The 24,537-nt window shown below is 42.9% G+C and overlaps 4 protein-coding genes across 4 annotated transcripts; 3 read left to right on the top strand and 1 right to left on the bottom strand.

Moving 5' to 3' along the window:
• Positions 1-17,984: 17,984 nt before the first annotated feature.
• BT62DRAFT_376561 (uncharacterized protein) lies at positions 17,985-18,907 on the bottom strand. The gene is made up of 2 exons (XM_043180698.1): positions 18,324-18,907; positions 17,985-18,268 (listed from the first exon to the last, which is right to left on the bottom strand). The coding sequence occupies exons 1-2, from the start codon at positions 18,544-18,546 to the stop codon at positions 18,042-18,044; spliced, it is 450 nt and encodes a 149-aa protein (XP_043036079.1). The 5' UTR covers positions 18,547-18,907; the 3' UTR covers positions 17,985-18,041.
• A 1,651-nt stretch (positions 18,908-20,558) lies between these two features.
• Positions 20,559-21,369, top strand: BT62DRAFT_935883 (uncharacterized protein; the record flags this gene model as incomplete). Its single annotated transcript, XM_043187027.1, has 2 exons — positions 20,559-21,247; positions 21,301-21,369. A coding segment is annotated over one exon (521 nt), but the record flags the coding sequence as incomplete, so codon positions are not given.
• On the top strand, positions 21,125-21,619 carry BT62DRAFT_853805 (uncharacterized protein; the record flags this gene model as incomplete). The annotated part of the gene is made up of 1 exon (XM_043182478.1): positions 21,125-21,619. A coding segment is annotated over one exon (495 nt), but the record flags the coding sequence as incomplete, so codon positions are not given.
• A 1,221-nt stretch (positions 21,620-22,840) lies between these two features.
• Positions 22,841-24,013, top strand: BT62DRAFT_935881 (uncharacterized protein). The gene is made up of 4 exons (XM_043187026.1): positions 22,841-23,229; positions 23,284-23,290; positions 23,356-23,365; positions 23,417-24,013. Exons 1-4 carry the CDS (start codon positions 23,218-23,220, stop codon positions 23,619-23,621), a joined length of 234 nt encoding a protein of 77 aa, XP_043036076.1. The 5' UTR covers positions 22,841-23,217; the 3' UTR covers positions 23,622-24,013.
• Positions 24,014-24,537: the final 524 nt, after the last annotated feature.

The following is a 24,537-nucleotide window of genomic DNA, read 5'->3' as shown; positions in this document are numbered from 1 at the left end:
GTTTGAGGTACTAGAAACTGAATATCTTGGGGTAATCATCAGTGAAGAGAGCATTCGGATGGACCCAACAAAGGTGGTGGGAGTTATGGACTGGCTGACGCCAACCAAAAAGAAGGAGCTGCAATCCTTCCTTGGCTTCACCAATTTCTACAGATGGTTCATCTGCGACTATAGCAAAATCATTCACCCCATGACGCAGCTCACCGGCAATGCCCCATGGGGATGGGGAAACCCTCAACAACTTGCCTTTGAAGACTTAAAACAGCGATTAGCAGAGGATGTAGTCCTTGCCATACCATCCCAGGAAGGGAAATTCTGAGTAGAGGCTGATTCAAGCAATGGGGCCATAGGTGCCATGTTGTCCCAGGAACAGAACGGGAAATAGCATCCAGTCGCTTTCCTCTCCAAAGCACTAACCGTGACAGAAAGAAACTATGAAATCTATGACAAGGAGTTACTCGCCATAATGCTCACCTTAGAAGAATAGCGACACTATTTGATTGGGGCTGTCGACATCTTCGAAATCTGGATGGATCACCAAAACCTCAGATACTTCCAGCAACCACAGAAGCTGAATCATCGCCAAGTCCGATGGGTTACCAAACTCGCCCAATATCAATACACCCTTCATCATAAAGCCAGGGTTGCCAACAAAAAGGCCAACCTCCTCTCTTGTCATGCAGATCACGATCAAGGGGGAAATGATAATGCAGGGGTTATAATTTTGTGCCCTGAACATTTTCAGGCATTGATAATGCCGACAGAGGAAGAAATTCACGAGCGAATCAAAAGTGCGACCTGGGATGTACATCAATGGGATCAGAGGATCGCCACTTTGCTCAATCATGAATGAGGAATGACAAAGAAGGAAGGAATGATCCAATATGATGGAAGGATCTACATCCCATGAGTTCACAGTCTACATGGGGAAATCATTGTGACATGCCATGATCATGCCATAGCAGGATACTCTGGCATCGCCAAGACAAAAGAACTCATCCTATGAAACTACTGGTGGCCTAAACTCAGCAATGACATCACATCATACGTCAAAGCCTGCGAAACATGCCAGAGAGAGAAAGCATCTACACAGCCTCAAGCAGCCCCACTACACCCAAATGAAATACTATCACAACCATGGACCCACATTTCTGTGGATATGATCACCAGACTACTGGACTGCAATGACTATGACGCTATTCTTGTCATAGTAGACTGATTCTCTAAAGCGATCATTCTGATCGCATGCTTGATGGAATTAACCTCAGAAGGGTGGGCCAAGATTCTGCAGGACGAAGTATATGCCAAGTATGGGATGCCCCAGGTGGTCATCTCTGATCGCAGACCACAATTTGTTTCAAAGTTTCTTGACGACCTATACAAATTACTGCACATCACATGAAACGCATCAACTGCTTATCACCCACAAACTGATGGCCAGACTGAGCATGCAAACCAAGAAGTTGAAAAATACCTTCGACTATTTATCAACTACCGACAGGATGACTGGGTTGAATGGCTGGCGCTCACCGCCTTTCAACACAATAATAGGATACATTCTGCCACAGGGCAGACACCCTTCTTCATTAACTATGGAAGACATCTGCACATCGCCCAAGCAACTCATCACAAAACGATGACCCCCACATCAACAAACTTCACCACGACTATGGAGAAAATCCATGTTGAAACAAAAAACACACTCGAAAAGGCAGCATTGACCATGAAAAAGCATTATGACAAACACTGCTGCCCCACACACGTATACCGAGTTAACAACAAAGTCTGGCTTGACACAACTAACCTCCATCTTCTCCGGCCAAAACGAAAACTTGCTGACAAACACACAGGTCCCTTCCTCATACTGGCAAAAGTCGGAGAAGCCGCCTATAAACTATGGCTACCGCCTTCATAGAAGGTCCACGACATATTCAACGAATCCCTTCTAACCCCATATGTCTTTCCGGCCTTCCCTAATCAAGAACAGCCACCACCACCACCCTCGGACTTGATCGACAATGAAGAACATTATGAAATCAATCAAGTATTAAACTATAAACTCTGAAAGGTCAAAGCCCGTGGTGGTGGCATGACCACAACAGTCGACTATCTCGTCAGTTGGAAGGGTTATGGGCCAGAGTCAAACCAATGGATAAATGAGAAATATGTGAATGCAGACGATGCCATACATGACTATGAATTATCCCTTAACTGAGCCATCAGGATGATGGTCTTAAGAGGGGGGTAATGTTATGATTTTCCCCTTTTTCACCTTTTTTTCATTATCTTTACCCCTATTTATGCTTAGTCATAGGGCACAAGATGGTGAGAGAGCTTTGTCAGCACAACAACTCCCCTGTCGGAACATCTTGACAGCCAAGGATAACGACATACAAAAGTCCCTTTTATGTACAGTAATGATGCTCAAGGACAATGGGCATCATAGACACAGACATGCACAATAGGTAGCGATATTATTAAAAACATCCATACAGTATTTAAGCACTACAGCTCTCGCTGGATAACCCCAGCTTCGAGCTAAAGTTTATACACACCATTCTACCTCGAGTCAATGTCTGACCTTGTGTCACACCCACGGATATACAAACAAGTGGACTCGGGTGATTCCTTGAAGTGCAAAGGAACACCTGTTTATCACGTGTATCTGTCCATGTGACATCTGGGCCTAACAAGGATCCAGCAATACACAATTAGTAGTATTATATTTAGCACAGGACTTGTGTAGTATTTAAGAGGCTCACTCTTGCTGGAGCAACCCAGCTTCAAGCTAGAGTTTATTCCATCTCATTCTACTCTTGAGCTAGTCACACAAAGTCTTGAAGCACAGAGAGTCAACAATAGTATATAAAAGTGGACTCTAATGGAAGGCTCGAATGCAAAGCCACATTAGTTTATCATGTGCTAGTTGATCACATGTGGCTTGAGCCTAACAATTAGCTCGAAGCTATCATCTTCCCTTTCTTAAGCCCAATTGTGCTGAGAAACTGAATGCCTCCAGCCACCACCACTGATCTTAACCACAACTTCTTTGAACTGATAGCTTCTGTTGTTGGAATGCTACTAGGGCTTCTAGCCATCATCATCCTTTGCTACAGATGACAATCAGTAACCACTTGGATAGTCAGACATTATCAAGTATTTCAACAGATCCATACTATCCTCTGGAACATTGATATGCCCTCTCTATGTTCAGACATGTAAAATTGCGAAAATTGCAAATACATAGACTGCTTTCCAGGCCAGTAAGCATGTAACAGAAAATAGGACTAAAGCACACAGAAACCTAGCTATCATAATGATAAACTGAAGTAACAATAAGCAGAGTGTATGGCCTAGTAACAGACTAATACCAGAGGGATTAGGCTGCATGTGAGGTTCCAGCACTTGGCCCTAAATGCACCAATACTATTATGAGAGGGCATGCTAAAAATAAAAAGACTACAATCAAAATATGATCAGCAAGTCTGATCACATTGATTAAAGATACACAGCTATTGATGCACTGATGGGACATGCTTTAGAACAGAGAACTGAGACTCAAAGAAAGGTATCTGAGTAAATAGGTACTGAACAAAGAAATAGTCTGATGACAACAAGCTAACAAGTAGAGAAATATTACTCCAGGAATGAATAGCATGGATACTGCCCTGAGCCTTGTGCACATACATATGGTGCTTTAGCATGCATAACCCAGCGAGGGACTCTGCATCATACCAAGAAATGGCATCTTTGGTGAGTCAGATAGAATGACTGGTTGGACATAGGGAAGCAGAACATAGCCATTGTGGCTGGCTCCTGGCATAAGAAATAACTCTGGGGGTCTGGAACAGTTTACCACTGTCAGAGATGTCACCAGGGAAATAAGAAAGTGAGCAGACCTGGTGAGGTCAGCTAGCTGATATCAGCTAGTGAAGAAACAGTGGGCACAGTCATCACCTGGAAGAGAATAAGCATGGTGACTGTGATATATGCATGAATAATACCCACAGGATCTGGCACAGAGTCCCATACTTTGAGGATACTATAGTAGGATTGTATTAGTAAGTACTATAGTAGAGTATTTAAATATGATATTATATGACTGGAGAAACAAGTTTCCGACCTCCACAGTTGTGGTGTATTGGGCACAGAAAGCCTTGCACTCTAGCTCTGGGCTTGTGTTTGTAACTTCAGGTGAGAGAATAAACTTATTATTGAATATCCTTGAGAGAGCTGTGAGAACTAAGCAAGGCATCAAAGCTCATGAAGGACTTAAGCCCAGTTTGATAAGAGGTTTTGGATTGCACTCTAACCTGAGAATAAGAGAGCAGTGTCTGAGGGGCATCATCTTGAGTTTTTGAGATATTTGTGACATGCAGCACTACAGGTGGCAGAGGTTCAAACCTTTTGGCTTGATTAGTGTGTGCTTTTGTGTTATTTCCACAGATTGGCAGAGGTTCAAACTCTTTGGTCTGTCAGATGGGGTTTTATTGTGTTTGTGTCTCTGGATCATATAGGTTTGAATCCTGTGGGTCTATGATTGGTTTGGAAACTTGTGAACAGAGATCTGTGCTTTTGGGTCACTTGTGGATATGTTTGTGATTGGTTTTTGCTTAGAGTGCAAAGCTTTGAGTTGTGTATTATGTGTGTGTTAGGGATTTGAGTTGATCTGAGCTGTGCTTGGAACTATTTGAGAGTTTTGAGAGAGTGTTTTGATGTATTGTATTGAACTGTGGTACTCTTTGCCTTAAGGCCCAGCAACACCAGTTGCCACCTCTTGTTTTGATAAAACAAAAACCTTTGAGACTTAGAAAGGTCTTGGACTGTTGTAAGCATGCTATTACTGTTCACACACTGTGATCTCATTGAAGAAGACAATTATATTTGTTGATTGCTACTTTTATCACATTATAATCCTCCCACAAACTAAGAGTTTTGTGTGTGTATTGGTGTAAGTGTGGACAGTGGATAATGCTCTGCTGTATCTGTTTTCATCTTGTGCATGCTCAGATCCTCTTTAACATGACTTCAGACTTACCTTTCCATGACATTTCTGCCTCCATCCAAGCATCCTTCTAGCTGCAAGGCCAACTCATACCAGAAACCAGGCATAGCAACTCACCTTTGGAAAGCCTTCAGGAGGAAGAAGAGCCTTGATACCTCTATCGATGATCCAGCAGAGACCAAGACCCTGCTTTTGCAGGATTCTGAAACCCTTAGACAATGAATGTCACTCAGAAGCTTGAGGAGATCCCTGGTGATGTCTCTTTGGATGCCCTCATCCCCAGCTATTCCATCACCTCAAACATCTCAGGGATTGGAAACCATGCTTGGGACTCTCTTGATGCCCCTCAGGTGGCTTTAAGACCCCAGACAACCTCCAACTCCCTCCACAATTCCCTCTATGCTACCCCTGAGCTAAGCCCATCCCTCAGCAGGCTAGAGCTTGATGACCTCCATGGAAGAACCATCTATCAGAATTTTGTGAATGTGGAGCTCACCATCACTGCAGCAGAGGATCCCCAGAACCATCTCCATGTTGGAAGCTAGCTAGAGGCAGGGACAGCCAGCACAAGGGGCAGGATTGCCTGAGATAGAATTATATGATGAGTTTTTCCAGATTGAGACCTTAAGGTCCCCTTTAACTATGATGATGCAGTATAGCAGCAGCAGCAGCAGAATTGAGCCTGGCAAGCAGAGGTTGAGTGAGTCTGGAAAGAGCTTATCAAATATGTGCAGGCAGAAGCACAGTGAGAGTATGAAGAAGCTGAATACAATCATCAAAGACAACAATGAGAATGACAAGAAGAGGCTGCCAGATTGGAGTTGGCCTCTCTTAGTCATTATGGCCTCCAAACTGACTTCTTGGGATCCCCCTTCAGGGAGCCCAATTTAGAAGCTGATCCATGGATAGGATCAGGCAGTGCTGTTATCAGAAATGAAGCCATCAGAAGAAGCCAAGTCATGGGGGACAGTAATTGCCTCTCTTCTCTCCAATACTCTGCCAGGACTAATACCATTTCCTCTGATGCTGACTCTATCCTTGGAGTCTATAGGCTCCAGGTACCTGACAACACCCATGTCTCTGACAGAGCCCTCCACCAATTCCTGGAAAGTAGAGTCATCCATCAGTTTCTTGATCCTGGATTCTAATGAAACTTCAGTCTCTATAGCTGAGAACTGGAGGAGGAAAGAGTGTGCAGCAGAACTTGATACAGTCAGCTCCAAAATCCCCTCATCTGGCACACAGCCCCTGGATCTGACCCAAATATGGCTGGGCCTAGTATTAGGATTGATGATGAGCTCTCTGACAACTCTCAGGCCAGTCATCCCATCTATCTATGACCTGCCTGTCAGTTTCCTCCTTAAAGAAGAGGACAGCAGAGATGAGGGCAATGAAGAGGACAGTGAGGGGCCCTTCGAGCTCAGGCAATTTATGAAATATGCTGCCAAAGAAACTGATGAAGAAATATTAAAGGAAGAAATGGAACAGGAAAGAAGAAAGGAGTACCAAGGACTGTATGAGCAGGAGATACTTTTTTTATGGAGAGACATCCACTGGTGGGTAACATCTCTAGGATTAAAGTATAAACATGCAAATGACACTGAAAAACAAAGTATTTTACAGTATGCCATGACAAAGTACACCTGGAAAGAATATAGCTGGTGGCATCCAGAAGATCCTCTCAAGCTGATGCCCTCTTATCAAACCATAGCCCAACCACAACCAATGCTGAATTCCCCACCTATTCCACTGAAACAAGCCATATACATGGCACCATCCATCTGCAGTAGAGCCAAAATATCAAGCCTATCTACTCAAAGTATGGCAGCTCAGCTTGCTAAAAGCTGACACTAGCCAGTTTTCCTGATGCAATAGTATGAAAAAACCCCAAACCCATGGATCAGCAAAGAAAGCTGACTCTTAGAGGCTCAACCCCCATCAGATATAGCAACAGGAAGTGGAAAAGGGAAGGAGCTAGCACAGGATGATCCAGAAGCTGTTTGACTAGAATTCACTATTCAAGACAGCTTTATTGTCTGAAAAGAAACAGCACTACAGAAGAGTCCAGTGGCTGATGACAACTCTCTTTACTCTTTCCCTGGGCCTCCAAGAGAATGGAGTTGACCCCCATTCTCAGAATGGCTCAACCCAATGGGCCTGCTGCCTGAAAATACCACTGTCTTACAGTGCCAACCTGATCTACTTCAAAAACCTCATCCCTTCAAGGGAGTCTCTGATAATATTGATTGGTTCCTGGTCGATTGCAAACAATATTTCGAGGTCTATATCAGATATCTTGGTTCTGATATAAACAAAGTCATATTTGCCACCTCTTATCTCAAAGAGAAGGCAAAAACCTAGTGGATTCTGATCTCTCTGAGCTTCCAATCATCAACTTGGAAGCATTACCGATATCCCTCATGGCCAGTATTCAAACAAATGCTGAATGACAAATTCATTGACCCTGCAGTGCAAGAAGTGCACAAGCAGAAGATCAAAGAATATAAGATGAGAGACAAAGTGGCTATAAACTATTTTGATGAGCTAGAATACCTCACAAAGCTTGCTGAAATACAAAATGATACCACAAACAATGGACAAATGGTCAAGGCCCTCAAGAGAGGCATCCCTTCCTCATATATCACAATGATTTCAGCAATCAGTGTTAAAGCATTAATGCCAGTCAGATATAATGAATGGAAGGAATGAATCGTTGAAATGTACAAGGAATGACAAAGGCAGAAAGTGGAGTCATTGACCCTCCAGGATTACACCAAAAAACCAACTCTGCCAATCCCAAACAAGTCAGAGCAAACTGCTGAGAAATCATTGGGACCCTTGATGGCCCCTGCCTATGGGACACAGAAGATGGGAACCAGAACAACATATACCAGAACTGGAAAGCTAATAGATATAGACCAAATGAAGAAGGAGGGCAAATGTTTCAATTGTGGTCAGAAGGGCCATATGGCAAAGGACTGTCCTAAAAAGAAATGAACCAGAAAAGACATCCAAGCCCAAATCACAGAATTGCAGAAGGAAGAAGAAGACCTTGGAAAGGAAACTAAGGTTGAGGAGGTAAAAGAGAAGGCTGATCAGTGAAGAGTTTCACTGAGTCAGCCCAGAACTATAGTGTGCTCCTGACAGCTGCTGGATGGACTGATAACCCCTCTGTAGTTACAACAATATATAAAGTGCATTTGAATATACCCATTATTACACCACACACTCAAGAACCACAGAAAAACCAGAAAACTCAAATGCCTCCAGGCTGAACAGGGGCAGAGGGCCCTAACACTTGGCTCAAGCCATTTGACACTGAATGGACTTGGAGAGCCATCAAAGAAGCCAAGGACAAAGCAGCAGCAAAAGCCATGCTCAAGAACTGGGTTCACTGGATCCAAGCTGAAGAAGTAATCAATGAAATAGTGGAAGGGATAAGGATGGCTGAATGGTGCTGAGCCTTGGAGTGGCTTGATAAACTCCATGGACCCTGAAAATTTATTTGATGATCCAAGACAACAGGATGAGATTTACTTGCTAAAGCCCAAATCGAGACTCTTATGTCTTGATCCCTTCATGCAGTAACCACTCTGATTGACAGTGGGTGCATAGGAAGTTCTATCAACCATGCTTTTGTCAACAGGCATAAGCTTCCCACCCAGGCCACTGCAGCCCCAATTCCAGTATATAATGCTGACAGAACCAAAAACCAAGCTGGTTTGATCACTGAATTCATAGAACTCTGACTCACTATTGGTGATCATTCCAAATGAATTGACCTGATGGTCATAGATCTTGGAACCAAGGAAGTCTTTCTTGGCCATGATTGGCTGATATGCCATAATCCACTGATCAACTGGAAAACCAGGTGGATCACATTCACCAGATGCCATTGTCAGAAAATCCCATTTGAATTACCTGATAAAGATCCAGAAGATTGGTGAGATGAAGAGATGGAAGAGAGGAAAACCATTCTTGCTGTCGATCTCCAACATGAGCTACACATTCACTCTATTCACCATGCCAATAATCTGGCCACCAAGGCCAATGAACAGAGGAAGGAAAGGACCTTTGAAGAGATAGTGTCTGAATGGGCATGTGACTTCAAGGACTTGTTTGAGAAAGAGAGTTTTAATGAGCTACCAGGGCTAAAACCATGGGATCATGCAATCGAGCTGATCCTGAATGCCAATGCCAACCTGGACTGCAAAATCTATCCTTTCAGCAACAATGAACAAAAAGAACTTGACAAGTTTTTGGATGAGAATCTGTCCAGTGGGTGGATTCAACCATTGAAGTCCCCTATGGCATCATCATTCTTCTTCATCAAGAAAAAAGATGGCAAACTCTGGCTAGTCCAGGACTATTGATGATTTAATGAGATGCCAATCAAAAATCATTATCCCCTTTCATTGATCTTGGAACTAATGGACAAGCTTCAAGAGGCCAAATATTATATCAAACTCGATGTCCAGTAGAGATACAACAATGTCTGCATCAAGAAAGAAGATAAATGGAAGGCTGCATTCAGAACAAATCGAGGGTTGTTTGAGCTGACAGTCATATTCTTTGGGCTCACCAATTCTCTGGTGACCTTTCAGTGGATGATGAACAATATATTCAAAGATCTCATTACCACTGAGAAGGTCACCATCTATCTTGACAATATCCTAATCATGTCAAAAACAAGAGAGAATCATTGAGAGATAGTATGGCAAGCACTAGCTCTGATAAGAAAACACAAGCTATTCCTCAAGGTGGAGAAGTGCAAATTCAAAGTACTCAAAACCAAGTATCTCAGGGTTATTATTAGCAAAGGAAGCATCTGTATGGATTCCATCAAAGTTGCAGGAGTGGTAGAATGGCTGGAAATGACCAAGAAAAAGGAATTACAATCATTCCTCACATTCACAAATTTCTACTGATGCTTCATCTGAAATTATAGCAAGATTGTCTGACCAATGACACAACTGATGGGTAATGCCCCTTGGACTTGAGGGCTGTTCCAGCAAGCAGCCTTTGACAACTTGAAGTGACAACTCACCGAGGACATCACCCTCACCATCCCGACTCAAGAAGAGAGATTCTGAGTTGAAGCCGACTCCAGCAAGGGAGCCATCAGAGCAGTACTCTTCCAAGAATAGGACAAGAAGTGGCAACCTGTTGTATTCCCATCCAAGGCACTCATGGTTACCAAACAGAACTATGAGATCTATGACAAGGAACTCCTTGCTATCATGATTGCCCTTGAAGAATGACAGCATTATCTGATTGGAGCTGCAGAGGTCTTTCAGATCTGGACAGATTATCAAAACCTCCGATACTTCTAACAATCCCAAAAACTCAATCATCGACAAGCCCAATAAGTCACTGAACTCAGCCATTATTAGTATATGCTTTACCACAAGATGGGGATAGCAAACAAGAAGGCTGATCTTCTTAGCTGAAGGGCAGATCATGATCAGAGAGGAGCAGATAACAAAAGAGTCACTCTGCTACAGCCTGAACACTTCAGGGCCATGATAATGCCAACCAAGGAGAAGATCCATGAGCACATAAAAAGCACAACAAGGGATAGTCATAAATGAGATCAATGGGTAGTCTCATCTCTCAATCACAAATGAGGGATGATGAAAGAGAAAGGACTAATCCATTATGATGGATGAATCTACATCCCATGAGACCACAGACTATGTGGCAAGATTATTGCCACTTGTCATGATCATGCCACTGCCAGACACCCTGGTATCACCAAAACCAAGGAATTGGTATTATGAGAATACTAGTAGCCCAAAATGAGCAATAATATCATCATGTATGTCAAAGCATGCAAGGTTTGTCAGTGGGGGAAAACATTCATGCAGACATGAGCAGCCTCACTACACTCCAATGAGGTACCAGCAACACTATAGACTCACATCTCTGTTGATATGATCATCAGTCTTCCAGACTATAATAGCTATAATGCAATTCTGGTCATAGTCAATCACTTCTCAAAGGCAATCATCCTGATAGCCTGTTCCACCAAATTAACCTCTGAAGGGTGAGCCAAGATCTTATGTGATGAAGTGTATGCCAAATATAGCATGTCTCAAGTTGTTATTTCAGACAGGGGATCCCAGTTTGTCTCAAAATTTCTTGATGACCTCTACTGCCTAATAAACATCAAACAAAACACATCCACCACATACCATCCTCAAACTGATGGCCAAACAGAATGTGCAAACCAGGAGATTGAAAAATACCTTCATCTCTTCATTAATTATCAATAAGATGATTAGATGGAATGGTTGGCCCTCACAGCCTTCCAACATAACAATTGGGTCCACTCTGTTGACATGCCCTCTCCATGTTCAGACATGTAAAATTGCAAAAATTGTGAATACATGAACTGCATTCCAGTCCAGTAAGCATGTAACAGAATATAGGACTAGAGCACACAGAAACCTAGCTATCATAATACTAAACTGAAGTAACAATAAGCAGAGTGCATGGCCTAGTAACAGACTAATACCAGAGGGATTAGGCTGCATGTGAGGTCCCAGCACTTGGCCCTAAATGTGCCAATACTATTACAAGAGGACATACTAAAAATAAAAAGACTATGATTGAAATATGATCAGCAATTCTGATCACATTGATCAATGATGCACTGATGGAACATGTCTTAGAACAGGAAACTGAGACCCAAAGAAAGGTATCTGAATAATGGGGTGCTGAACAGAGAAATAACATGATGGCAACAAAGAAATAAATAGAGGAATACTACTCTCAGAGATGAATAGCATGTGTACTGCTCAGAGACTTGCATGCATACTTACCATGCCTTAGTGCACTTAACATAGTGAGAGACTCTGCATCACACCATGGTATGACACATACCATATTGGGTAAGTTAATTAATGCATGTCAGGCCAGAAGCAGTGCAATTTATGAGCTGGAGAGAATGTTAAGACACTGGAGAAGAGAACATAACTATTGTGGCTGACTTCAGACATGGGAGATAACTCTGGGGGTCCAGAACAGTTTACCACTGTCAGAGATGTGCCACTGAGATAAGAATAAAGTGAGCAGACTGGGCTAGGCCAGCTAGCCAAGGCCAGCTAGTGAGGAAACATTGTGCAGTCCTGATCCAGAAGAGAATAAGTGTGGCAACTGCAATATGCACATGAATAATACCCACAGGATCTGACATAGAGTCCTGCACTTTAAAGATATCATAGTAGGATTGTATTAGTAAGTATCCTAGTAGAGTATTTAAATATGGTATTGTATGAGTAGAGATGCAAGTTTCCAACCTCCACAGTTGCAGTGTATTGGGTACAGAAAGCCTTGCACTCTAGCTCTGGGCTTGTGTTTGTAACTTCAGGTGAGAGAATAAACTTGTTATTGAATATCCTTGAGAGAGCTGTAAGAACTAAGCAAGGCATCAAAGCTCATGAAGGACTTAAGCCCAGTTTGATAAGAGGTTTTGGATTGCACTCTAACCTGAGAATAAGAGAGTGGTGTCTGAAGGGCATCATCTTGAGTTTTTGAGGTATTTGTGATGCATGGCACTACAGGTGGCAGAGGTTCAAACTCTTTGGTCTGTTGGACAGGATTTTATTGTGTTTGTGTCTCTGGATCATATAGGTTTGAATCCTGTGGGTCTATGATTGGTTTGGAAACTTGTGAACAGAGATCTGTGCTTTTGGGTCACTTGTGGATATGTTTGTGATTGGTTTTTGCTTAGAGTGCAAAGCTTTGAGTTGTGTATTATGTGTGTGTTAGGGATTTGAGTTGATCTGAGCTGTGCTTGGAACTATTTGAGAGTTTTGAGAGAGTGTTTTGATGTATTGTATTGAACTGTGGTACTCTTTGCCTTAAGGCCCAGCAACACCAGTTGCCACCTCTTGTTTTGATAAAACAAAAACCTTTGAGACTTAGAAAGGTCTTGGACTGTTGTAAGCATGCTATTACTGTTCACACACTGTGATCTCATTGAAGAAGACAATTATATTTGTTGATTGCTACTTTTATCACATTATAATCCTCCCACAAACTAAGAGTTTTGTGTGTGTATTGGTGTAAGTGTGGACAGTGGATAATGCTCTGCTGTATCTGTTTTCATCTTGTGCATGCTCAGATCCTCTTCACTGTGATGAGAAGAACATCATTCTTCATCAACTATAGATGACACCCAAATGTTATGCACACTGAATGACACTGCACAACAATCCCCTCCTCCACTGACTTCACTGCTACCATGACCAAGATTCATGCTGAGACAAAAATGGCTCTAGACAAAGCCACATCAGCAATGAAAAACCAATATGACAAACATCATTGGCCATCATATAATTATGTTACCAGTGATAAAGTATGGCTCAACACTATGAACCTCTATCTCTCTTGTCCAAAACAAAAACTGGCTGATAAGCATACCAGCCTATTCCAAATCCTGATTAAGATTGAGGCCAGTGCTTATAAAATTAAGCTCCCAACTGCCTGGAAGGTCCACAATATCTTTAATGAGACATTATTAACCCCTTACATTGCACTGGCCTTCCTGAACCAGAAACACCCATCTCTCCTGCTCCTCAATCTTATTGATGACAAAGAGCACTATGAAGTTGATCAAGTTCTAAATCATAAGTTACACAAAATCCATGCAAAAGGGAGTGGTTCAACAATAACAGTTGACTACCTTATCAGCTGAAAAGAATATGGCCCAGAATCCAACCAATGGGTCAATGAAAAACAAATAAATGCTAACAATGCCATACATGACTATAAACTCTCTCTAAATTAAGCCATCAGGATGATGGTCTTAAGGAGAGGGTAATGTTATGATTTTTCTATTTCCTTTCATAATTAACTCCTATTTATGCTTAGTCAGAGCACTAAAACACAGGTGCTTAAGACCATGAGACAAGGCTTAGGTCATCACAAACAGCCAAGTCAGTCATTGTCTTTTGATGCAACAGTGTTGCTTGATGATGCACAACTATTCTTTTATATATGGTAATGATGCTCAAGGACAATAAGCACAAAGAACTCAGCAACACACAATTAGTAGTATTATATTTAGCACAGGACTTGTGTAGTATTTAAGAGGCTCACTCTTGCTGGAGCAACCCAGCTTCAAGCTAAAGTTTATTCCATCTCATTCTACTCTTGAGCTAGTCACACAAAGCCTTGAAGCATAGGGAGTCAATAATAGTATATAAAAGTGGACTCTAACAGAAGGCTCAAACATGAAGCCACATTAGTTTATCATGTGCTAGTTTATCATGTGCAGCTTGAGCCTAACAGTAAGTAGAGAGCAGAGTAATGTACAGAGGATTAGAATTAGCCTCTCAAGAGAGAGACATTCTACTTAAATACATTTTATATTACTTTGAGATCTTTCTATGAGATACTAAATAAGTCTGGATCACAATCTAAGTCAGCTGCCACTGACTGGTGTTGTATCTTCAAGTACATTCTCATACTCACTTGAAATTGCTATCCCAACACTCCCCCTCAATTCTGAGTTCCTAGAATACTTGCAGATAGATACCCATGTAATGGTCTTGGTAGGTCTTTAGTGAATATATCTGCTAAGTTCTCTTCTGATATGCAGTGCTGAACTTTGACTTCATTTGAAGCTATGCACTCATAAACAAAGTGGTGCCATATGTCTATATGCTTTGATCAAGCATGAAATATAGAGTTCTCAGCAAATTTGATTGCTGATTAGTTGTCAATGAAAATAGTTATTGCTTCATACAGTGGCAATCCTAATTTGATTAAGAGTGCTTGTAGCCAAATTACTTCCTGGATTGTGTGTGTGAGGGCCATATATTCTGCTTCCATAGTGGATAAGGCTACAGTGGGCTGTTTCTTTGAACTCTAAGTAACAGCTCCTCTTGTATAGATACAGACATAACCAGATGTTGATCTTCTATCTGTTCTGTCTTCTCTCCAGTCTGAGTCTGAATAAGGTATCAGCTCATCCATAGTCTCTCCATATGCGATTCTGAAGTCTAGAGTTCTCTTTAGATAGCAGAAAACTTGCTTCAAGGCTGTAACATGCTCAGCAGCCAGATTCTGCACATACTTGCTTAATTTGGTGACAGCATGTGCAATGTTGGGCTGGAATCCATTGGCCATATACATTAATGATCTGACACCAGTATGGTAATATTGCCTGGTGGCTGTGTCAATGCCTCATGGGTCTTCTGTCAGAATTTTCTCTAGCTATACATTCAGGTCCATAGGCATTTTAACTGGTTTGCAGTCATTCATGCTCATTCACTCAAGTACCTTGAGAATATATGCCTTCTGAGATAGAGTGATAATGCTCTTATCCCAATTCCTGTCTATCTTTATGCCTAATATATATTGAATCTCTCCTATGTCTGTGATATTTAGCTTCTTCTTAAGCTCTTCTTTCATTTTAGACATAGTTTCATCATCTAAAGCAAGCAATATCATGTTGTCAACATGTACAGCTACAATTATAGGATCAGAACTCATTTGTCTGATGTACACACATTGATCACTGATCAATCTGATGTATCCAAGTCCCAAAAATATAGCATTTAATTTGTCATTCCAAACTCAGCCAGATTGCTTGAGTCCATACAACATTAATTTGAGATGTGCCACTTTTTCACTCCCATCTGAATATTCAGGTGGCTGTGTCATATAAATGGATTCATTGAATTTACCATTTAAGTAAGCTCCAACAACATCCATTCCATGAATGATTAGGTTTCTTTGAGCAGCAATTGCCATGAGTAAGTGGAATGTGTCCAGCCTGACAACAGATGCATATGTCTCAAAGAAATCAATGCTGGATACCTGTGAAAATCCTTTTGCAACAAGTCTGGCCTTGTACCTAGTGATTTTTCCATCACCATCCCTTTTCAATCTGTAAGTCCACAAGCAATCCACAAGCAATCTGTCTTTGGATAATTCTTTCAGCTGCTATATGCCTAGGGAAGTCAATAGATTGTATTCTTCATTTATTGCTTTCTTCCAATAATGCCAGTCTGGCTTTGTCTTGGCTTCTTCAAGGCTTAATGGCTTATCACTGAGGTTGTCTGCAGTTTCTCCAATGCATGCATAGTCTATTGCAACATTTATGGCTTCCAATGATGATTCTTCTGAGGTATGCTGTTGTTCCAATGTTTTTACAGCTTATACACTTAGATTATGAAGTGTTCAGTAACTCAGTTGGGTCTTTGATGCAATCTGGGCCAATTTGTCATATAGCTTGATTATTTTCCCACACTATATTGAGAACTTTGATTTGATCAATGATACATCAGAGGCTGTTTCCTCTTTTGGTTTGGCATTTCCAGCATCCATGAAATCATCTAAAATGCCATCATTTCCATCTGGAGTCTGCTTGATTTTACTCTCTGACTCCTTCTTGAGCAATGAAGGGTGAGAGACTATATAGTCAGAAAAATATAATCTATTTTTGACTATATGTCTGGTAGTGCCAGAGTTCTCTAGCTATAATACTCCTGAGAGTGAGATAAGTGCAACATCTGTTGCATAAAATACATAGTCTTCTTCTTCTGAGTCTGATTTGGCAACATGTGTCTGAGTCTGACCCTTTCTCTTTTCTTTCCATGACTTTCTGGAATTCTTCTTTCCATTTGGGCAATTTATCCTGATGTGACCAGTTTTCCCACATCTGTAACATGTAACTTTTGAATTGAGCTTCTTGCCATGTGCTGCAAGTGTCATGGTCTGATCAGGAGTCTTTTCCTTTAATCAGATGTCTTCCTGAAGAATTCAGAAAATCAACTTGTAAGAATCTTTTAAATCAGCAGTATCCACTGATGAAATAAATGAATTCCATGATTCTGGGAGTGATGTAAGCAGTGTAATAGAGAAGTCCTCCTTCTCAACTTTCTGCTTAAAGAATGTCAGCTCCTCCTGATAAGACCTCAAAGTCCTAATATGCTCCTCTATGTTTCCTCCTTCTTCACACTGAGCTCTGAAGAATTTCCTTCTGACAAGGACAATTCCCATGGGTCCCCTGGACTCATACATATCTTTCAGAGCTTTTCAGGCTTCTGCTGAAGTCTTTGAACCAGCAATATATACCAGCAGGCCATCTGAAACCCACAATCTTATTGTTGAAAGAGCCTTCCTATTGCTCTTCTTCCAATCTGCCACCAGTGTTGTGTCTGCTGGGGTCAGAATGCTTTCATCTGCATAATCAATTAGTCCTAAATCAGTTAGGATATCAATCATCTTGATTTTCCTTGTTGGATAATTTTCTGGGCCCTTAAGGGGGTCAATTCTATACACAGACTGGCTATCCATGCAGTTCTATGTGTGTACATAAAGTATGAAAGAGTGTGAAGTGAGTAGCAATGTAAGTTCAGTTATGGCCAGGGCCCATAACCTGTTGTAAGTAGAGAGCAGAGTAATGTACAGAGGATTAGAATTAGCTTCTTGAGAGAGAGATGTTCTACTTAAATGCATTTTGTATTACTTCAAGATCTTTCTATAAGATACTAAATGAGTCCAGATCATGATCCAAGTCAGCTGCTGCTGACTGGCATTGTATCTTTGAGTATGTTCTTGTACTTGCTTGGGATTGCTATCCCAACATGGTGATACACACTATATGCTTCACCTGGCAAGGAATGAAACAGTATAGAATGACATTTCACTGTCAAAGAATTTCTGTTCAGTGTGATATGTATATGATCCTGTGGAGCCTGTGTTCTATTAATAAGTTTCATTGACATAAAAAGTTGAATCATATGGTTTTCTCCTACAACACAGCATAATATTTCAAAGATTGCCTGATTGCGATTTCCAGGTCTTTTATGCATACATAGATAGACAAGAAGAATTCGGTAATTTTCCTACTCTGTATAAAGCTGCTTATCACAGGGTCACTAATATCACGGTTTCAATTACATAACTGGAGATAACAATCTACAAGCGCATCTAACTCCGCTTCTTCAGCATCGAAGAGATTTCCATCAGGTGAGAATTTTGTTTCCATCTTGTAATCCTGATCGGTGAGGAGGACGAGCTAATTCCGGCGGTCCCTGATCTTGCCACAGCATTGGTCTATCTCGGTCACCTCACCGGACCCACAAACAATTAATACGACCGACTTGATGTCATTGAAACTTTCCTCACTCAATATTCTCTGGAGTTTGTGGAGAGTGCACCACAAGAGCAAAATCTGCACTTTCAAGAAAATGAGTGATTGATTTGTCCCTTCGCCGGCTATGGGTTTGTGCAACTTCAGATAGTCTGTGGAACGCCGAATAAGTGTAGATGGTGTTTGGATAGTGAAATTCTGCCTTACGATATTCTGGCGAAGAGGAGTGAAAAAAGGAGATTCTAATATCTTCTCTGCTTTTCCACAAGTATGATAGGTATTCTGAGAGGAAGTTGAATGCATCCTGTTCGTCACTTTCGTCAATGCCAATTGATATCTTTAGATTGCTGGACAGCCAAGGAACGTGGGACTCAGAACTCGACAAGCAGCGTATCAGCGCCCCCATGTGATAGTAGGACATCTTCGACATCGTCAGGTTTCATGTGGATTCTCTCGTCGAAGTGAAGTTAGAATGGGGCAGCGTTGGATAAAGTCGATCAAGAGAAAGGGATTGGCATCAGGAAAGTCCTGAACAAATACGGACTCAATGGTGTCTCCATGTTGATAGGTCTTTTGGATATTGTCGAATGAACTGATGATGACACACCTAATTCGTGGCCGGAAGAGATCTTCAAGAGAGTCTGAGTGAGAGTCCAACTCAGAAATTACAGTGTACGGTGAGTCTGGTGCGATGAGCAAGGTAAGTGGACTCCTCTTGATTAGGGAAGGTGGAGGAGAAAGAAAGGGGTGGTGGCGAGTGTGACTCAAAGGGTCTGCTCCTGTTGTTGCTTCAAAATACAATGGAGGCAATTCGAGAGGGAAGTCGGGCGAGACGACATGATGATCATGCGCTTGGGCATCCGAGACATGAGAAGGGGGATGGCGGTACCTGATTCATGTTCTGCAGAGTTGGGATACCTAGTATGTACGTGGCTGCGTCATTTTTTATACTTGGGGCATGAGAACAAGGAAGAGATTCCATGGTGCCACACCGTTATTTTCCTAGTCAAGGATGAAGCCTCGTGTTTGGTGGGTCCTTGGTTTATTTTAAGATGGAAACGTGAGAATCACAGGCTGGCGGGCTTGTGAGAAAGGCGGTGTTGAATAGACAATTAGAAGATTTGTCATTGATCACGAGTCCCAGAGAAACCAAATGGGTGGCTCGACAAACATAAGGATGGCAGATGTCAGGATGGCTAGAGACTCGAGGAAGAATGACCGACTAGAAACATGCAAGAATGATAACCATCAAGGGAGAGCAACAGCAGTGACGAGTCTTCAAGGGCATGGGGTTTCTGGTTTGGATCTCAGATCTGGAGTTTCATCACCTCCGGTGCAAGAAATGCTACTAGCACGATGTTTCACCTGCCAGTTTTGTTTCTTCATCGTTGTCCTCTCGGAGAGTTCAGGCCGGAGCAGAAGCTCGAGTCTGAGTCAGCATCAGAGGCACCACGGCAGTTGCTCAAGAAGGCGTACAGGCTATGAATACTATTAAGTCGTGCAACTTTTGTTCAGTCAGAGATGAATCTAGGAAAGGACTCCATATTGTGGTGCCATGGCGACTTCTGAGCTACAAGCCAGTTCATTGTGGCCGACTTTTGTCCGAAGAACTCAGAGAGATAGTCTACAGTATGGACTAAGTCTCAGTGATGAGGCTACCATCCTCGCTGTTACCTAGGCTCTGCATACTTTTCTGCTTATCACAGCTCATCCGTGAAAAGTGAGATCAGTTTCCCCCTTGACACGTTGCAGATGCTACTCCCATCATCGACAAAAATAATTGTTGAGTAATAACATCCGGATACGGCAATCGAACCCCAAGCTGCCGAGAACAAACTTCCAACTACTCGTTTTGAGAGGCAATGGTTGGTCGCTGCACCATGCCCGACCCTGCGCAAGTTTCGTAGACGCCTTATCAAAGTACCTACTGCAGGACTCAGTAAAATATTGCATTCCACCGGGATAGCATTCGGATATTGGGAACCGAACCCCGAGCTACCTCGTAAAGTCAGTCATTGCATATGAAAGAAAGTTCAGCGACTGCGTAGGAGCTAAAGCCTTGTTCTTGGCCTTGCTCCTGTTTCGCATCGATTAATGGGTCAAATAATGCTCCGTTAATGACCCAAGTAGTCTGCGGATAATCTTCCTTCTATCCTCGCATTGCCCCAAGGTTAACCGGGGCGCGTATGTCTGGTGCCCTTCGCCATCTGATTCCGAATTAACCATCATTTCATCATATTCCTTTTTGAGCTGTCATTTTTTTTGCCCTGGTGCTTCTATCCACTTTTCAAGTTCCTATCCGTCGCTTAGATTACTTTCCATATCAATCCTGAAACGTGCAATAGGACATTTGTTAAAAGCCGTGCGCTGGTCTCTTTCTTCTTTCTCCTCAGCAGTCCTATACTCCTCTTTTTTTCGTTTTTCAGGCTTCTACATTCAAGGTTATGGTAGCGCAGACGCGATGGAGTCCCCGTGATACCTGCTACGACGCTTCTGTGGATAGTGATGATGGCGGTGGTGTTCGTTCGGGCCAGCTAGACGTGCATGTCTTGCACATTCTCGAAACAATGTCCTCAGGTCAGTGTCATCCGTGTTGTGAAGTTTATCATGCTAACTTGGGTCAAATCGAAGCCTACATTATCAACTTGGTAGGAGGGGAAGCCTCCCGCGAACATTCCACCATCCTGGATCCAATTGAACACGAAATACAGCTGCTAGAGAAATTTGAGATGCAGCTATTGGGGAAGCTTCGGTTGTCAGAGTTGGATGTTGACTCGGTTGACCTTGTCTATGAAGCATTGCGCAGCAAAGATGCAGGCAGTGTGGCAATACTCTGTAAGCTTTACCACTTCCGCCTTCAATATAGTCGCGCGAAGCGAAGTCTTCCGGTCAAACTGGAACCGTCTCTCTCTCCCCCAGGTGTCAGTCATACCCTTACCTGTGCAGATTGGATCAGACACTGACTCGCAGTGTTCTAGCCCCCACACCGTGTCGACGCTTCTCGATTTTGGGCTCTCATCATTGGTATCGACAAGTATCCGACCTACCCGTTGCGTGGCTCCGTGCCAGACGCACAGCTAGTAGAGAAATACTTGACGGACGATCTCCGCATGAGTAAGGACAGAATACAGCTGCTTCTCGGATCTGAGGAGCATATGTCCCCTGACGATCCAAAAAGGCCTACCCGTGTTAATATCATTGGAGCGCTTTTAAGCATCATCACGAACCCCCAGATCGCGTATGGTGACAACATCATCATATATTACTCTGGACACGGCTCGTCCTACCTGGTGTCAGAGCCTGATGATAACGAGGGAGAAAATGGGACCGTACCCGTTGAAGCATTTTGCCCCATTGACCGTGACATGCTGGACGCCAACGATAATCCCATCCCCGACATCAGCGACCGTGAATTTAACACCATCTTAACCCTCATCGCTGAAAAAAAGGGGCACCATATCACGGTTATCCTCGACTGTTGTCACTCTGGTAGTGTCAGCCGAGATTTACCAGAGCCGGGAGCACGTACCGCTCCACCAATGATTCGCGCCACGCGTCAGGAAGTACTCCACGCCGGGGACGATCATCTGAAGGATCATCCTGGCTACCGTTCAATTTTAGCGGATGATTGGTGCCCAGATATGAACTCGCATGTTGTTCTGGCGGCCTGTAAGGAATATCAGTTTGCAAAGCCGAAGAAAGTCAAAATGGAAGATGGCACAGATGGACACATCGGGATTTTCACGGACTCATTTGTGCGGGCTCTCCGGTCTGGTTACTGGAAAAAGGAGACAACATACGCTGAACTCGTTCATTGCCTGGATAAAACGGACCGCCAGACGCCAGTCGTTACTGGAGAACGCAGGGGCGCACGCATCTGGTATCAGTAATAAACCGTTTCCTTTATATTCTGGTCGCAGGCGTCCGACCTTTCCCCATTTCGTTGTGTGTTATGCATTTTGGATGCTTTTGTTCTGTTCGTATTTATTTAGTATCCACATTACAAATATAACCATGTAACTCCCACACTGCCAACGCGTAGCTGAATCAGGGATTCGGTCTACCACATGACGATATAAGGGGGGTACCCACACTAACACCGACAAAGGCCGAAAACCTGTTGGAAAGGCAAGTTTAAATTGAAGGAACCATAGGCAGAGAACAGTGCGATTGACAAGCATTTTTCCTGCTGGCGTGACGCCTCCATATTATATCATCTACAAGAAATTTGTAAGAAAATCAAGATAAAAAACGTTCATCAGATGGTAACATTAACAGAGAGGTTGTCAGATGACCATCCATAGAAAGTATTCCCAGCGCACAGGCCGGAACAGCGATGTGATGTTGGCTAGGGCAAGTCACCATGAGTGCTAAGATCTTAATACTTGTCGAGCTCGACACTCGAAAGAAATTGAGACTTATTTTGATAAACAAAACGTTTCACCTTTTCTTCCTTGTTCTGACCGACAGTTAGATGCGCACCCTTCACAAACGGCTCTCCTTTCACAAACGGCTCTCCTTCCTTTCGGCTTGTCCAGATCCGCAATTTTCGTACCTACAAGAGGTAATACGACCCCAAGGCGTCGAGCATACAGGCAGGAGTCGCTGGATAACATGAAGAGACGAACGGTGACCGTCGGAGTAGGAAAAAGGATTCGAACGGATTCCGGTCCGATCGCGGAACATCAAAGAAATTTGTTTGTGTTATACTTGAAAGCTATCGTCTTGTCCTTTCGATTACTTACCACGTTCAAGGACACCATTCTAGTACTGTAATGCGCTTGCATGAGGATGAACTACAGCTGATCTGATCAATGCAACCGTTGAGGCTTCCTTCCCCGCCGAGGTGATATTCACCGCCAACGGCTCGGTGAAGGCTGGTCAAAACGGCGTCTTTCTTCCTTGGTGCGAGATGAGACGGACCATACGGACGATGGCATGTTTCTAATCCAGAGGGAGTTGAATGTTGAATGTTCAACATTGAACGAGAGCAGGTGAGCCGCGTATATGTCTCCTCCATTCATGCGCCGCAGAAATTTCGTCGTCGTCGTCTTCTTCAATCGATACAAACCGCGTACACGCTCACGAATACAAAACCGTCATGGAGGGTCTCGTGAATGTGTTTGTCTTATCTTTCTAATTTCTATACTTATCGGTCTCCGTTCAGATACCACGTACGAACTGTTTAGCATGTCTTCTCTCTTCTACCGCTGACTGGCTTGCCATCAATGTCCTGCAGACCGAGATCAGTGCGTTCGCGTCGTCTTTCCCTTAGCTACTACTGACATTACATAACCTAGCGACACAGGCCGAAAGTATTGGTATAGGGATCACCCAGGAGTTCCCGGCAAGCAAAAGAATATTCTCCCCGAGTCACTGCGGCGTATTTTTGCGAACAAACAAATTGTCTGCGTGGAGTATTCAGACTTGACTGACGACGGCGAACGTGACATCTTCCAGCGTGTTCAGCTAGGTGTGGCACTGACTCCTGCAGGTACGCCCTGAAGACATTCACGCCTCTAACCACTCACTTTCTCCCCCCCTACTTCCCTTCTTTTTGTCAGTTTAATGTTTCTGTGAGTAATTTATTTTTTTGCACTTAGCGTCATTCCTGCAGTGATTTCTGTTACTCAACCAATTACGCCCCTTGGATGGACCGTGCTGTGTAATGCTACATACCTAAGGTATGCCTCAAGCGGAACCAATGAGATCACGTGACCAATGTGTTACGCATCGTCATGTTTTCACAAAAAAAACCTATCTACTTCTGCATATGGAAGTAAATGCCAAATCTGGCTCCGAGGGACTGTAGATAATGTTATTTTGCATAAATGCTCAGGCTTTGATATCCCGATTTTAAAGCTCAGCAAGATTAGATAGCAAATTTGTGATTTGATGGCAGTGGACAAATTAAGATACAACCGTGACATGACATATTCATGCGTCATATTCAGCTGGAACATGTTGTGTGGGCATGCCTCCTATTCCTAGGAAGCTGCATAACCTAGTACAATATCCTGATGCTTATCAGAAGAAATTAAGTGGGAATCAGGCTGCTTGGGCAGCAAAGAAGTATAAGGGTCACTGGACCATTCCAGAATGTATTTTTGAAGTACTGGATAAAGCAGGGATTGTATAGATACTATAGAATAGATTCTACACAACAACAATAGAAATGAAGTGGATACACCGAGTCGGGCTAATGAGTCGCAGACAGTCACAGATCAGTCACATCACGTGATATCCTTGGTTCCGCTTGAAGCATACCTTACCTACCTACGGATTTGTCAAATGTGCATTTATCAGCGAAGCCACGGCAAACAAGTACGTCACCGCTTTCGCGCCCATGTGTAATGCAGACCGCGACGACCACTCGAAGGTTTGACCATCCAGTTGCAGAATCCTTATACTTCCTTTATCC

This window comes from Guyanagaster necrorhizus, assembly GCF_019112545.1.
Source record: "Guyanagaster necrorhizus MCA 3950 unplaced genomic scaffold BT62scaffold_28, whole genome shotgun sequence".
Lineage (NCBI taxonomy): Eukaryota > Fungi > Basidiomycota > Agaricomycetes > Agaricales > Physalacriaceae > Guyanagaster > Guyanagaster necrorhizus.
This window is presented reverse-complemented; position numbering and strand designations above follow the sequence as displayed.